The sequence below is a fragment of the Protobothrops mucrosquamatus genome, unplaced genomic scaffold (assembly GCF_001527695.2).
Source record: "Protobothrops mucrosquamatus isolate PMUCROS unplaced genomic scaffold, P.Mucros_1.0 scaffold115, whole genome shotgun sequence".
Taxonomy (NCBI): Eukaryota; Metazoa; Chordata; class Lepidosauria; order Squamata; family Viperidae; genus Protobothrops; species Protobothrops mucrosquamatus.
The window spans coordinates 380,168-393,911 of NW_015386487.1; the positions used below are offsets into that span (position 1 = coordinate 380,168).

The following is a 13,744-nucleotide window of genomic DNA, read 5'->3' on the forward strand; positions in this document are numbered from 1 at the left end:
ATGAGGATGATCCTGGCTGTTACCCCAAACTGCTTCTGGTTGGTGCTTGAGAAAGAGGTTGGGAAGTAGGGAGTGGAAGGAGGAAGGTGGAGTGGTTGAGAGTCTAGAGGGAGGAAGGCTTGGTAGGTGAAAGAGGGGGAAGCAGAGAGGGGGCAGCCGGGATCACCCGTAAAGTATCTTTTCTTTTGTGTATTGATGTCTTGTATTTATATGCATCAAGTTTATGTTTATATTTTGTTATACTTGAAAATAATAAAAAAATTAAAAAAAAAAAAAAGAAATTAGGGGGTGGCGCTAACAAACATAAAAATATAAAAATGCTCAGAGTTTGAAAGTATCAACCAGCGGTTGGTAAGAGTTTGTGGGATGATGGAGGAGCCTTTCACACACAGAGATTTCTACTCTGAGCATTTTGTTTCCAAAGACTATCTGCAAACCTATTATAAATTTAACTTAGATGATAATGGAGTGAATAAGCATCTAAGCTTTTTCCTGAAAGGGGCCCACAGGACATTCACCCTAGGTAAGTGCTGACTTCCCCAATTTTAACCTCAAGGCAGGGACGTTGATCTGAGATGGTCTGGAGGAGCCGAGAGGCAGATCTCAAAGTTATCCCTTCATCTTCATAATTCTGCTGATCGTAACCTGCACCACTTAGATGTCCTCTCCGGGATAACAGCCACAAACTGGAAGCCTCTTACAAAAGGCAGATGCCAAAATGTTGACAAACATTACTTGGCTTTTTCTGCAGACTAATGTGGAAATGAAACCCAATCTATTGGCTTGTGGACAAATGTTTCCCCAATCTCTTTCACAAGTGACTTCTTCATGAGATAGGGGATAACAGGTGGGTTGGAAATAGGTTCATGGGGATGCTAAGAGGAGAAGGGGTTGCCAGGTGATCAGGTGGCCTCTAGGATGCTCTTTGAAGGGCTTCTGGTGCTTCTGGGGAAGTTTAGATGGGCAAAATAGGCAACAGTGTGAGGAATAGCAGATGTGAAGAACCCAAAGCAGACTGAGCTTCAAAAACTCTGCATTTGGTTTGATGGTCTTCAGATGGCATCAAGGGAGATACCCTGATCGACATTGGCACCGGCCCAGTTATCCACCTGTTCCTCTCTGCCTGCGAGTCCTTCCAGGAGATCATAGCCACTGATTACACTGACCAGAACCGGGAGGAGGTGCAGCGATGGCTGAAGAAGGAACCTGGGGCTTTCGACTGGATGCCTGTCGTGAAATATGTCTGTGAGTTGGAGGAGGACAAGTAGGTATAGGAAGAACATAGCTTTTGCTTTGAGAGTTTTTGAGACTATAAGATTTATTTAGCCTAAGCTAAAGTAGGCAATCAGGGACACTTCTTCCAACTTTACCTAATCTGTCCATATATAAAAATGCAGCAGCAGAGATTTTGCAATCAGGAGCTCAACAGGAGAATAATTGAGCAGACCAGAAAAGTCCACATTGAAGAACCAAAGCGGACTCTCTTTCAGAAAGCATGGCTTACTAGTGCCTCAGTAGCTTTTGTGTCCATTCTACTAGTAAATGCCAACGAGTGCACATTTTCTTCTGAGCAGATGGGAAGTGGAGAACCAGTTGTTTCAGACTTGGTCTCTGTTTTAATTCTTCTGCAGTGCTTCAGAAGGACCTGCAGGGTCATCTCCTCTTCAATGGTCCATGTCTTCTTTGGGCCTCCATTTCCCTGGTGCTCTCTCCTGGTGGGACCTCTATCTAAGCAGGGTCTCTCTAGCCAAAGCCCTCCATTGGCTTCCATCTCTGTTTCTTCTTGCATCGGACTCAGAAAGATGAGTAGCAGCCTATTCAACCCTCCAGGCCTTGATGTTCTTCCCCATTTTTCATTTTTTTATTTTTCATTGCCCGGTGGACTCACCCATTAAATTGAAAAGAAAAAGTGTGGTTCTTCTCCTGCTGGTTCCAACTGTAGAAAGGCAGTGAGAATCCAACTTTTGCTCAGGAATTAACTGAATTAACTCTTAATTAACTGAACATATAAATTGACCATTTCCACAGCAGCCCTATAATGCCAGAGAGGAGACTTCATGACACAGAGGTTGCCATTATCTATTTCCACCCCGACCTTTGATCCAGAGACTTAAGCCATGATATAACCAAAATCGCTCATTATTATTTTATTGAAATTATTTATAGCCCCCATCTGTGATGCCAAGATTAATATATTGGCAATAGAGCCATAGCAGCTACGTGGGGAGAGGCTCTTAGACCAATGTTTCTATTACTGGCTGGGAAAGTTCTGAAAGCTGGGACCTTCCAGGTCCCCAACTGATATTTGAATCCAGGTAAGAAGGAATTCTTGCTGAGAGAAGGGCTTTCCTTTTCTTGAAGGACAGCAGACTTGGGAAGTCTGCCCTGTTTCCATCCATAAAAAGAAGGGCAACTCTAGGTTGACAAAGGTTTGGAGGTAGGCAGGTCATACTCCTCCTGTCTTCTCCCCACCAGGGAAAAATGGCCAGAGAAGGAAGAGAAGGTCCAAAGAGTCATCAAGCGATACCTGAAATGCGATGTGACCCAACCCAACCCTTTGGCTCCGCTGGTTCTTCCTCCTGCAGATTGTTTGCTCTCCACCTTTTGCTTCGATGGGGCTTGCAAAGACATCCCCACCTACCGATCTGCCTTCAGGAACATCAGTTCCCTTCTGAAACCAGGGGGGCACCTCCTGTTTAATTCATCCCTTGAAGGGCACTACTATACGGTTGGCCAATACCATTTCTCTCTCCTCTACCTCGAGAGGGAGATGATAGAAGAGGCAGTGAGACAGGCTGGCTTTGTCATTAAATGAATTGAGGAGACCAGGATCCACTTCCCTCCTTCTGTAGCAGATGCGAAGGGGCTGTGCATTCTTCTTGCCCAGAAATGCAGCCCATGAATATTAGGCAACTGTTGATGAAACACCCAGAGATTTCCCCAACAATTGTTATGAAACTGTTATACAAGTTAGGGAAAGCACACACCATGTGGCTTCTGTGATCTTTTCTATGCCTTTCCTAGTAGGTACTGTGTGTAATAAAGTAACATCTTGCCTCTCTGTTTGTGTGTTGGTTTATGCTTCCCTTGTGTTGTGTCTCTCTGTTTCCTGTGTACATGGCTTCTCTGAGCATGCATTGTTCTGTGTTGCCTTCGGCCCTACCCATTCTGAGATGGCACTCCCTTCTTCCTGGCTACCTCCAACTTGGTGACCCTCTCAGTGCCTCTAGCCGCTGCTCCCCTACAAGTCAGAGCCCCTCATCCCCCTCTCTCTGCTGCCCCCATGAGTGGCAATGCTGAGCCAGTTCAAAGCAGAGGCAGATCATCCAAGGGGCTACCACTGGCCACTGGGAGGTGAGGGGGCAGCCTCCTTCAGCCCTCTTGGTCTTACCTCCTTCCTATCTGCTTATTGTCCCACCTCCTTGATAGGTCCCTCTAGGCGTGGTTCAGGCTGCCCACGGACACCCTTGTACTAGGCAGCTGCCCCACTTTTTAAGGATGCTGCAATCTGCAGAAGCGTAATTTGTGGAGCAGGTCAGGACAAGGAAGAGCAGCTGAAAAAGAGGCATAACAAGGTAGGGGCCAGGCTACCAGGCTACCTATCTGGAAACATATTATAAAATTAAGTTTGATGATGATGGAGTTGATCTGCTTCTAGCCTTTTTCTTGAAAGGGGCCCACAGGGCATTCACTGTAGGTAAGTGTCGGCTTTCCCAATTTTAACCTCAAGGTGAGGGACAGTTGTTGATCTGAGATGGTCAGCATGGTCATTTCTTCCTGAGAGAGGCTCAAACTGGTGGGTTGGAAATAATTTCATGAGAATGCTAAGAAAAGAAGGGGTTGAGAAATAGCTTAAAGTGCGGGGGAGGAGAATAAAGGGAAAAAAAATCTCTCTCTCTTATTCTGTATGTGTGTGTGTGTGTTTGTGCATGCGTGCTTCTCTCCATCACTCTCTGCAAAGGAGAGAAAGGAAGATGGCTGGACAGAATCCAAAAATTGGAAAGCTGGACTGTCTGGCAGAATTAGAATGCTGCGCTCCAGCGCAGGATTTAGGAAGAAAAGGAAACCACAATACTTTTCTGGAGCAAAAAAGCTTCCTTCCACCTGCTCCTCGGTCTCACAGAGGAGCAAACAAGAGATTCTCATCTGTAGGGTGGTCAGAGAGGGGAGGTGGAGCCTGTCTCTTTGAACATCTGGCCCTGAACACCCTCTTCTCTGTCATGCCTCTTTTCCTGCCCTCCGGGAAGAGGACCCTCCCTCCCTTCCCCCTTGCTTCCCTCTTCCCAGAGAGGAAGGGGGTCTTTCCAAGGGAGAACATCTGATTGCGTAAGATGGAAAGGACAGGTCAGGTCCTGGCATCAAATCACTAGTCAGGAGGTGGGCAAGATGATCAAGCTGCAGCATGCAATAGTCTGCTTTGTTGAGAATCTGATCTGTAAAAGAAATCTGGGGGCAGAGCCAACAAAGATAAAAATATTATAAAGCTCAGGGCTTGAAGGGAGCAGCCAGCAGTTGGCAAAAGAGTTTGTGGGGTGATGGAGGAGCCTTTCACAGAGGGAGATTTCTATGCTGAGAATTTTCTTCCCAAAGATTATCTGGAAACATATTATAAAGTTAACCTTGATGTTGATGATCAACTTGTAACCTTTTTCCTGAAAGGGGCCCACAGGGCATTCACCGTAGGTAAGTGTTGACTTTCTCAATTTTAACCTCAAGGTGAGGGACGCTTGTTGATCTGAGATAGCCAGGAGGAACCAAGAGACACAACGCAAGCTCATTGGTTCATATTCACATTTGGAATATTCATATTCACACTTGGAATATTGCATCCAGTTTTGATCGCCATAATATAAAACAGATGTTGAGACTCCAGAAAGAGAGCAGAAAAAAGCAACAAAGATGGTTAGGGGGATGGAGATTAAAGCATATGAGGAACAGTTGCAGGAATTGGGTATGTCTAGTCTAGAGAAAAGAAGGACGAGGGGGGAAATGATAGCAGTGTTCCAAGATGTGAGGGGCTGCCACAAAGAATAGGGGGTCAACCTATTCTCCAGAGTACCAGAAGGCAAAACAAGAAGCATTGGCTGGAAACTAATCAAGCAGAGAAGAAACCTGGAATTAAGGAGAAACTTCCTAACAGTGAGAACAATTAACCAGTGGAAGAACTTGCCTCCAGAGGTTATTGGTGCACCATCAATGGAGGTTTTTAAGAAGAGATTGGACAGAGATTTGCTCAGAATGATATAGGGTCTCCTTCATGTCCAGGAGGTTGGACTAGAAGACCTCCAAGACCCTTTCCAAATATGTTTCCCTGTTATATTCACAATTTTGCTCATTATAACCTGCACCACTTAGATGTTCTCTTCAGGGTACAAACAGTCACGAAGTCGAAGTAGCTTACAAAAGGCACAAACATTATTTGACCTTTTCTAGAATAGAATAGAATAGAATAGAGTGGAGTGGAGTGGAGTGGAGTGGAGTGGAGTGGAGTAGAGTAGAGTAGAGTAGAGTAGAGTAGAGTAGAGTAGAGTAGAGTAGAGTAAAATTCTTTATTGGCCAAGTGTGATTGGACACACAAGGAATTTGTCTCCGGTGCATAGCTCTCAGTGTACATACAAACAACAAGGTGATAGGTCATAGATCATAGATCATAGTTACAATCATTAATCATAAGATACAACATCAGGTGCTAAATCACACATACCAATAGGAGAAGGTATTAGGAAAGATGAGAAAGATGAGAAAATGAGAAAGGTGAGAAAGATAATACAGCCTACTACATGGGCAAATATCTTTAGGCCTAAGACAGTGCTGTGGAAATTAGGTGTTCAACTGAAAGATGGCATGGGGAAAAAACTATATGTCTAATTGTTTTGGCATGCAATGACCTATAGCGGAGTCCAGAGGGGAGAACTTGAAACAGTTTACAGACAGATATGGAAATGAAACCCAAGCAATTGGCTTGTGGACAAAAGTTTTCACATGTGTGTACTTCTTCTTGTGAAATGAGCAAACAGGTTGGTTGGAAATAGGTTCATGGGAATGCTAAGAAGACAAGGGGTTGCCAAATGGTAAGGTGGTCTCCACAATGCTCTTTGAAGGGTTTCATGTGCTTCTGAGGCAGCTTAGATGGGCAAAATAGGCAACAGTGTGAGGAATAGCAGATGTGAAGGACCCAAAGCAGACTGAGCTTCAAAAACCTCTACATTTGGTTTGATGGGCTGCAGATGGCATCAAGGGAGATACCCTGATCGACATTGGCACCGGCCCAACCATCCACCAGTTCCTCTCTGCCTGCGAGTCCTTCCGGGAGAAGGACATGAAGGGTCTCCTTCATGTCCAGGAGGTTGGACTAGAATATCTCCAAGGTCCTTTTCAAATATGTTACTCTTGTCATGGTTCCGACAGATCAAACACTTCAAAGAACTTTGAGTCATTGTTTACCTTAAATAATCTTTTATTCAAGTAACATAATATCGGCACTACATAATCAAAGCCAAAAACTGAATTCCCGTCCCCTGGGCACATAATATCAAAGCACAATTCCCTCCTCCAATTAACAGTCGTAAATCACATTCCCCAGTTAGCTTGAAGCATGGGCTTCCTCTCCAGCTCTCCAGCCCGATTCTTTATCAGCTCTGGGCTCAATAGCCTTGATTCTCACTCTATGTTTAGTGTTGTTATGTCTAACTAGACTCTCATTCATATCCCCCCCTCCCAGCATCATCTAACTCTATAAGCAAAAGGGAAAAGATGGCTACACTTCCATCTGTTGTCAATGCAAAAACATCCGATGTTAGCAGCATTGACATCCGCCCCCCTTACAAAAAGGACAAATCCTGTAATGTAAACAAAAGCACATGTTAGGGATTGCCTCTCGGTTTATTAGGGGGTTTCTTATAGAACCTATTAATGAGTCTGTCAGCTTTCACATTGCTAGACTTCACTCAAGTGGCCTCAGACAACGAATATCCCTTCCATTGTACTAAGTACTGCAATTTCCCTTTAAAAATTCTAGAATCAAGAATTTTACTTCTTAGTGAGTCTGTCCTGCCACCACGAGGGGTCCTGGTACCTTCTTAGGGGGAGGTCTTAAAGTGGAACCCCGATTAGGTTTCAACAAGCTGTAATGGAAAACAGGGTGAACTTTTCCTAAGAGCTTAGGGAGTTTTAATTCCACTGTGACTGGGTTAATGATCTTTACAATGGGGAAAGGTCCCAAGAACTTCTGTCCTAACTTCTTACTAGGTAATTTGAGCCGTAAATATTAGTTGACAGATAAACCTTTTCCCCAACTTGGAATGTTCTTTGAGGAACCCTTTTTAAAATCTGCCTGCTTTTTATATGTCTCGGAAGCCTTTTTTAAAGCAGTTTTCATGGTTTTCCAAACTTCTTCCCACCTCCTCACCCATTGATCAAGTGTTTGTGAAGCGGAGGGCACCTGGGGGTATTTAGGTATTGGGCTGAACTCTTTCCCTATAGCCACTTTAAAAAGCGTGAAGCCGGTGCTGCTGTGAACAGAGTTATTGTTAGCCACCTCTGTGAAAGGGAGGAGGTCAGTCCAGTTCATTTGTTGGTAGTTAACATAGCATCTGAGATATTGCTCCACCATTGAGTTCGCGGATTCAGCCGCCCCATTAGTAGACGGGTGAAAAACAGATGATAGACCTTGAGATGAGCCAATTAGTTTAAGAAAACTTCTCCAAAACCTAGCTATGAACTGCACCCCTCTGTCCAAAATTATTTGTTTAGGTGCACCATGCAGCCGGTAGATGTCCAGATGACTGTATTTTGTCTACTTTCAGATAGATCTATTATAAAATCCATAGCAATTTCTTTCCATGGTTGGGAAGGGTCTGCCACCGTTTGCAATAACCCAGGGGTTTTCCCTGGAATTCTTATCATGGTAGCACAAACAGCACAGCTCCGGACATAGCTTTCCACATCCCATTTCAATGCCAGCCACCAGAATTGCCGGCAGACAAGGTTTAGTGTTTTTATTTTTTTTATTTTATTTTTTATTTTTATTTTTCCTTTTTTTAACAAACAAACATAATACACAATACATTTTTTTCTTTTCCCTTAACAATACTATGTCCTATATCGCTTAAGTTTATTTACATTTATTTACATTACTCCTCATACATTTCTATTCCGCAATTCTAGCCAGTTATAATACATGTCCCATACCTCGTAAAATTCTGTAGCTTCTTTGTCTTTTATTTCTAAGGAAAGTTTGTTCATCTCAGCACAGTCTAATATCTTACATACAATCATTGCATTTGTTGGTATGTTCTCCCTTTTCCAACATTGTGCATATGCAATGCGTGCTGCAGTTATAATATGTATAATGATGTATTGGAGTTGTTTCTTTATTTTTGGGTTAATTATACCTAATAAAAATATTTCAGGTTTGAGTTCAATTTGCTGTTTTGTTATTTCCTGTAACCATCTCCTAATCTGCTCCCAATAGGCTTTGCTTTGGGGCATTGCCACCACATATGATAAAATGTTCCTTCTTTGTTTTTACATTTCCAACAATCCGGATTCATATTTTTGTATATTTTAGCCAAACTCGCCGGTGCTAAATGCCATCTGTAGAACATTTTGTATTGGTTTTCCTTGTATGCAGTTGACAACGTTAATTTGTAATTTATGTTCCATGTTCTTTCCCATTCCTCTAATCCTATATTTCTACCTATGTTTTGGGCCCATGCTATCATCGGGCCCTTTACTATTTCTTCTTCCAATTCAATTTCTAATAGGAGTTTATAAGTTTTTGTTAAGAATTTTTCTCCCTTATTTGTCAATATTTTATCCAATTGTTGTAATGTCCAACATATCCCATACTCCTCCACATCCTTATTATATTTTGATTTTATCTGTGTATATAGCCACCAATCAATAGTTATTCCCTATTCTTTTAATTCATCTCTTGATCTTAGCTTCCCTTGATTGTCTAATAATTCTTTGTACCTTATCATCTTTGTTTTATCTAATGTGCTTGGATGGATCATCGCCTCCATTGATGAGGTCCAAATTGGAATTTTCATATAATATTTTTTTTACTTTTTCCCATATCCAAATTAATGCATCCCTTATCTGATGTCGGAGGAAATATGTATGGGTTTTCTTATCTTTTCCCCATAGAAAAGCATGCCATCCAGCCTGTAAATCATGACCTTCAATTGTTAAGACTCTTTTGTTTTCTAGGTTTATCCAGTCACTGATCCAAAGCAATCCCGCTGCTTGATAGTAAATTTCCCATTTTGGGAGTCCAAGGCCACCTCTACTTCTACTATCCTGTAACGCTTTAACATTTATTTGTGCTTTTTTACCTTGCCATATAAATTTATTAATCATTTTATTCAATTCATCAAAAAAAAAAATTCCCCAATTGTATTGGAGCTGTTTGAAAGAGGTATAAAAATTTTGGTAGAACATTCATTTTAATTGCCGAAATCCTTCCTAGCAATGATAATTGCTGGCGGATGAGGTTTAGTGTTTTTAAATATCCAAAGTGCCCAGCCTGTTTTACGTCATGTCCATGTCGGAGAGCATTAAGGTGGAGGGTCTCTGGCAATTATAGCTTTCCCCCCTTCCAAGCCAAACCATCCCTGCATGTTAGGGAGGTTTGATTATCTTTGAATCATTGGTCGGTGAGGAACTCTTGTTTTATTTTCTTTGCCCCAGGGTCATCAGGGTTAGGGACTCTTGAAGGTGGGACTCTGCACAGTGTGAGTTGAGAAGCTGTTTGTGGATTGGAGATAATTGCCTCATTAACCTGTTGATGCTGGCTTTTGTACTGGGGCAGTCTGGATAGAGCATTAGCTTAGAGGTTTTTTCCTCCATCGCATTTGTTTCAGAGACAATTTGCAGGGAGTTTTCAGTGCTTCTAGATTTTTGTGATCACTCCATACTTCAAAAGGCAACTTGCTCACTTCTAAATAGTGTCTCCAGTTTAATTCGAATAAAAGACTCTTTAAGGTAAACAATGCCTCAAAGTTCTTTGAAGAGTTTCATCTGTTGGAACCATAATATTAAGCCAAAAACTGAATTCCCCTCCCCTGGGCACATAGTATCAAAGCACAATTCCCTCCTCCAATTAACCGTCATAAATCACATTCCCCAATTAGCTTGAAGCACGGGCTTCTTCTCCAGCTCTCCAGCCCACCAATTCTTTATCAGCTCTGGGCTCAATAGCCTTGATTCTCACCCTACATTTAGTGTTGTTACATCCCTCCTCCCAGCATCATCTAACTCTAAAAGTGAAAGGGAAAAGATGGCTATATTTCCATCTGCTGTCAATGCAAAAACATCCGATGTTATCAGCGTTGACAACTCTGTTATATTCACAATTTGCTCATTATAGCCTGCACCACTTAGATGTTCTCTTCAGGGTACAAACAGTCACAAAGTGGAAGTAGCTTACAAAAGGCAGATGCCAAAATGGTCACAAACATTATTTGACCTTTCATAGAATGGAATGGAATGGAATGGAATAGAATAGAATAGAATAGAATAGAATAGAATAGAATAGAATAGAATAGAATAGAATAGAATAGAATAGAATAGGAGTCGAGTCTCCGGTGCATAGCTCTCAGTGTACATATAAACAACAAGGTGATAGGTCATAGAACATAAATCATAGTTACAATTATTAATCATAAGATACAACATCAGGTGCTAAATCACACATACCAATAGGAGAAGGTATTAGGAAATATGAGAAAGATGAGAAAATGAGAAAGGTGAGAAAGATAATACAGCCTACTACATGGGCAAATATCTTTAGGCCTAAGACAGTGCTGTGGAAATTAGGTGTTCAACTGAAAGATGGCATGGGGAAAAAACTATATGTCTAATTGTTTTGGCATGCAATGACCTATAGCGGAGTCCAGAGGGGAGAACTTGAAACAGTTTATAGACAGATATGGAAATGAAACCCAAGCAATTGGCTTGTGGACAAAAGTTTTCACATGTGTGTACTTCTTCTTGTGAAATGAGCAAACAGGTTGGTTGGAAATAGGTTCATGGGAATGCTAAGAAGACAAGGGGTTGCCAAATGGTAAGGTGGTCTCCAGGATGCTCTTTGAAGGGTTTCATGTGCTTCTGAGGCAGCTTAGATGGGCAAAATAGGCAACAGTGTGAGGAATAGCAGATGTGAAGGACCCAAAGCAGACTGAGCTTCAAAAACTCTACATTTGGTTTGATGGGCTGCAGATGGCATCAAGGGAGATACCCTGATCAACATTGGCACCGGCCCAACCATCCACCAGTTCCTCTCTGCCTGCGAGTCCTTCCGGGAGATCATAGCCACCGATTACACTGACCAGAACCGGGAGGAGGTGCAGCGATGGCTGAAGAGGGAACCTGGGTCTTTCGACTGGACGCCCATTGTCAAATACGTCTGTGAGTTGGAGGGAGACAGGTAGGTAGAAGGAGAATAAATCTTTTTGTTTGAAAGACTTTAAGATGCAGATTAATTTAGTCTTAGCCAAAGAAAGCAATCAGGAACTCTTCTTCCAACTTTACCTTATCTGTCCATCTATGAAAATGTAGCAGGAGAGATTTTGCATCAGGAACTTAACAGGAGAATAATTGTGCAGATCCGAAGAGTCCACATTGAAGAACCCAAGTAGACTCTCTCTCTCAGAAAGCTTTGCTAGCCACTGCTGATTTACATGTGCCCATTGCGCTAGCAAAGCAAAGTCCACTATGTCTCCTGAGCAAATGAGAAATGGAGATCCAGTTGTTCCAAGCTCAGTCTCTGTTTCAATTCTTCTGCAGTGCTTCAGAAGATCTGCAGGGTCATTTCCTGCTCAATGGTCCATATCTTCTTTGAGCCTGAGTGGTTCTTCTCCTGCCAGTTCCAACTGCAGAAAGGCAGTGGGAATCCATGTGCTGCTTAGGAATGAATTAACTGAACATACAAATTGACCATTTCCATAGCAACCCTAGGATGCCAGACAGGAGACATCATCACATAAAGGCTGCCATTATCTTTTTGCATCCCAACCTTTTATCCAGGGACATAAATAATGGTATATTTATGATGACATAGTCACACGTGGCTCTTTTTTTAATTTATTGAAATAATGTATAGCACCCTCTGCATCTGTGAGGTATGTGGTGCCAATACAAAGATTGATGACCATGGTGGCAGCTACATGGGGACCCAACCCTAATCCTGTGCTCCTTGTGTTGGCTGGGGAATTCTTGGAGCTAGAACCCCAACATCTTAAGAGTTGCCAAGGCTGAGAAACACTGTTCTAGACCTTCCAGGTCCCCAACTGATATTTGAATTCAGGCAAGAAGGAATTCTTGCAGAGAGAAGGGCTTTCCTTTTCTTGCCCCGCCCTGTCTCCATCCATAAAAAGAAGGGCAACTCTAGGTTGACAAAGGTTTGGAGGTAGGCAGGTCATACTCCTCCTTTCTTCCCCCCCCNGAACAGCCTTCAGGAACATCAGTTCTCTTCTGAAACCAGGGGGGCACCTTCTCTTTCATTCAACGATTGAAGAGTATTACTACATGGTTGGCCAACGCAAGTTCTCTACCCTCTACTTGGAGAAGGAGGTGATAGAAGAGGCAGTGAGACAGGCTGGCTTTGTCATTAAATGGATTGAGGAGACCAGGATCCACTTCCCTCCTTCTTTAGCAGATGAGAAGGGGCTGTGCATTCTTCTTGCCCAGAAATGTAGCCCATGAATATTAGGCAACTGTTGATGTAACACCCAGAGATTTCCCCAACAATTGTTATGAAACTGTTATACAAGTTAGGGAAAGCACACACCACGTGGCTTCTGTGATCTTTTCTATGCCTTTCCTAGTAGGTACTGTGTGTAATAAAGTAACATCTTGCCTCTGTGTTTGTGTGTTGGTTTGTGCTTCCCTTGTGTTGTGTCTCTCTGTTTCCTGTGTATGTGGATTTTCTGAGTATGCGTTGTCCTGTGCTACCTTCAACCCTACCCTTTCTGAGATGGCACTCCCTTCTTCCTGGCTACCTCCCACTTGGTGACCCTCTCTGTGCCTCCAGCCGCTGCTCTCCTACAAGTCAGAGCCCCTCATCCCCCTCTCTCTGCTGCCCCCATGAGTGGCAATGCTGAGTCAGTTCAAAGCAGAGGCAGATCACCCATGGGGCTACCACTGACCACTGGGAGGTGGGGGGGGCAGCCTCCTTCAGCCCTCTTGGTCTTCCTTCCTTCCTATCTGCTTACTGTCTCACCTCTAAATGTCCTTCCATACACATTTGGATCATGCAGAGTTGGGTAAAAGATTCTTGCACTCTGGTTCTTTGCCCAGGCAGGGACTCTGCCAGAATTTGTCTTCATGTGGAGTCTTTCCAGGACACGGGAGGCTGATTTGCAAAACAGCTGCATGCCAAAGTGGTTTAAGCTGGTGAACTGATCCACTCTTCCACTATAGGTCCCTCTAGGCATGGCTCAGGCTGCCCTTGTACTAGGCAGCTGCCCCACTTTTTAAGCATGTTGCAATCTGCATAAAGATAAAATGTGGAGCAGGTCGGGACAAGGAAGAGCAGCTGACAAAGAGGCATAACAAGGTAGGGGCCAGGCTACCAGGCTACCTATCTGGAAACATATTATAAAATTAAGTTTGATGATGATGGAGTTGATCTGCTTCTAGCCTTTTTCTTGAAAGGGGCCCACAGGGCATTCACTGTAGGTAAGTGTCGGCTTTCCCAATTTTAACCTCAAGGTGAGGGACAGTTGTTGATCTGAGATGG

At 43.1% G+C, this 13,744-nt stretch overlaps 2 protein-coding genes across 2 annotated transcripts in view; both read left to right on the plus strand.

Moving 5' to 3' along the window:
• Positions 1–369: 369 nt before the first annotated feature.
• On the plus strand, positions 370–2,815 carry LOC107284812 (nicotinamide N-methyltransferase-like). Its single transcript, XM_015812928.1, has 3 exons — positions 370–523; positions 1,057–1,264; positions 2,476–2,815. Exons 1-3 carry the CDS (start codon positions 370–372, stop codon positions 2,813–2,815), a joined length of 702 nt encoding a protein of 233 aa, XP_015668414.1.
• Positions 2,816–4,331: 1,516 nt separating this feature from the next.
• Positions 4,332–13,744, plus strand: part of LOC107284786 (nicotinamide N-methyltransferase-like) — a 13,428-nt gene continuing 4,015 nt past the window's right edge. Inside the window, exons 1-3 of the mRNA XM_029283514.1 lie at positions 4,332–4,344; positions 6,228–6,346; positions 11,220–11,431. Of these exons, the coding sequence (XP_029139347.1) occupies positions 4,332–4,344; positions 6,228–6,346; positions 11,220–11,431 (344 nt within the window). The remainder of the gene's footprint in view (positions 4,345–6,227; positions 6,347–11,219; positions 11,432–13,744) is intronic.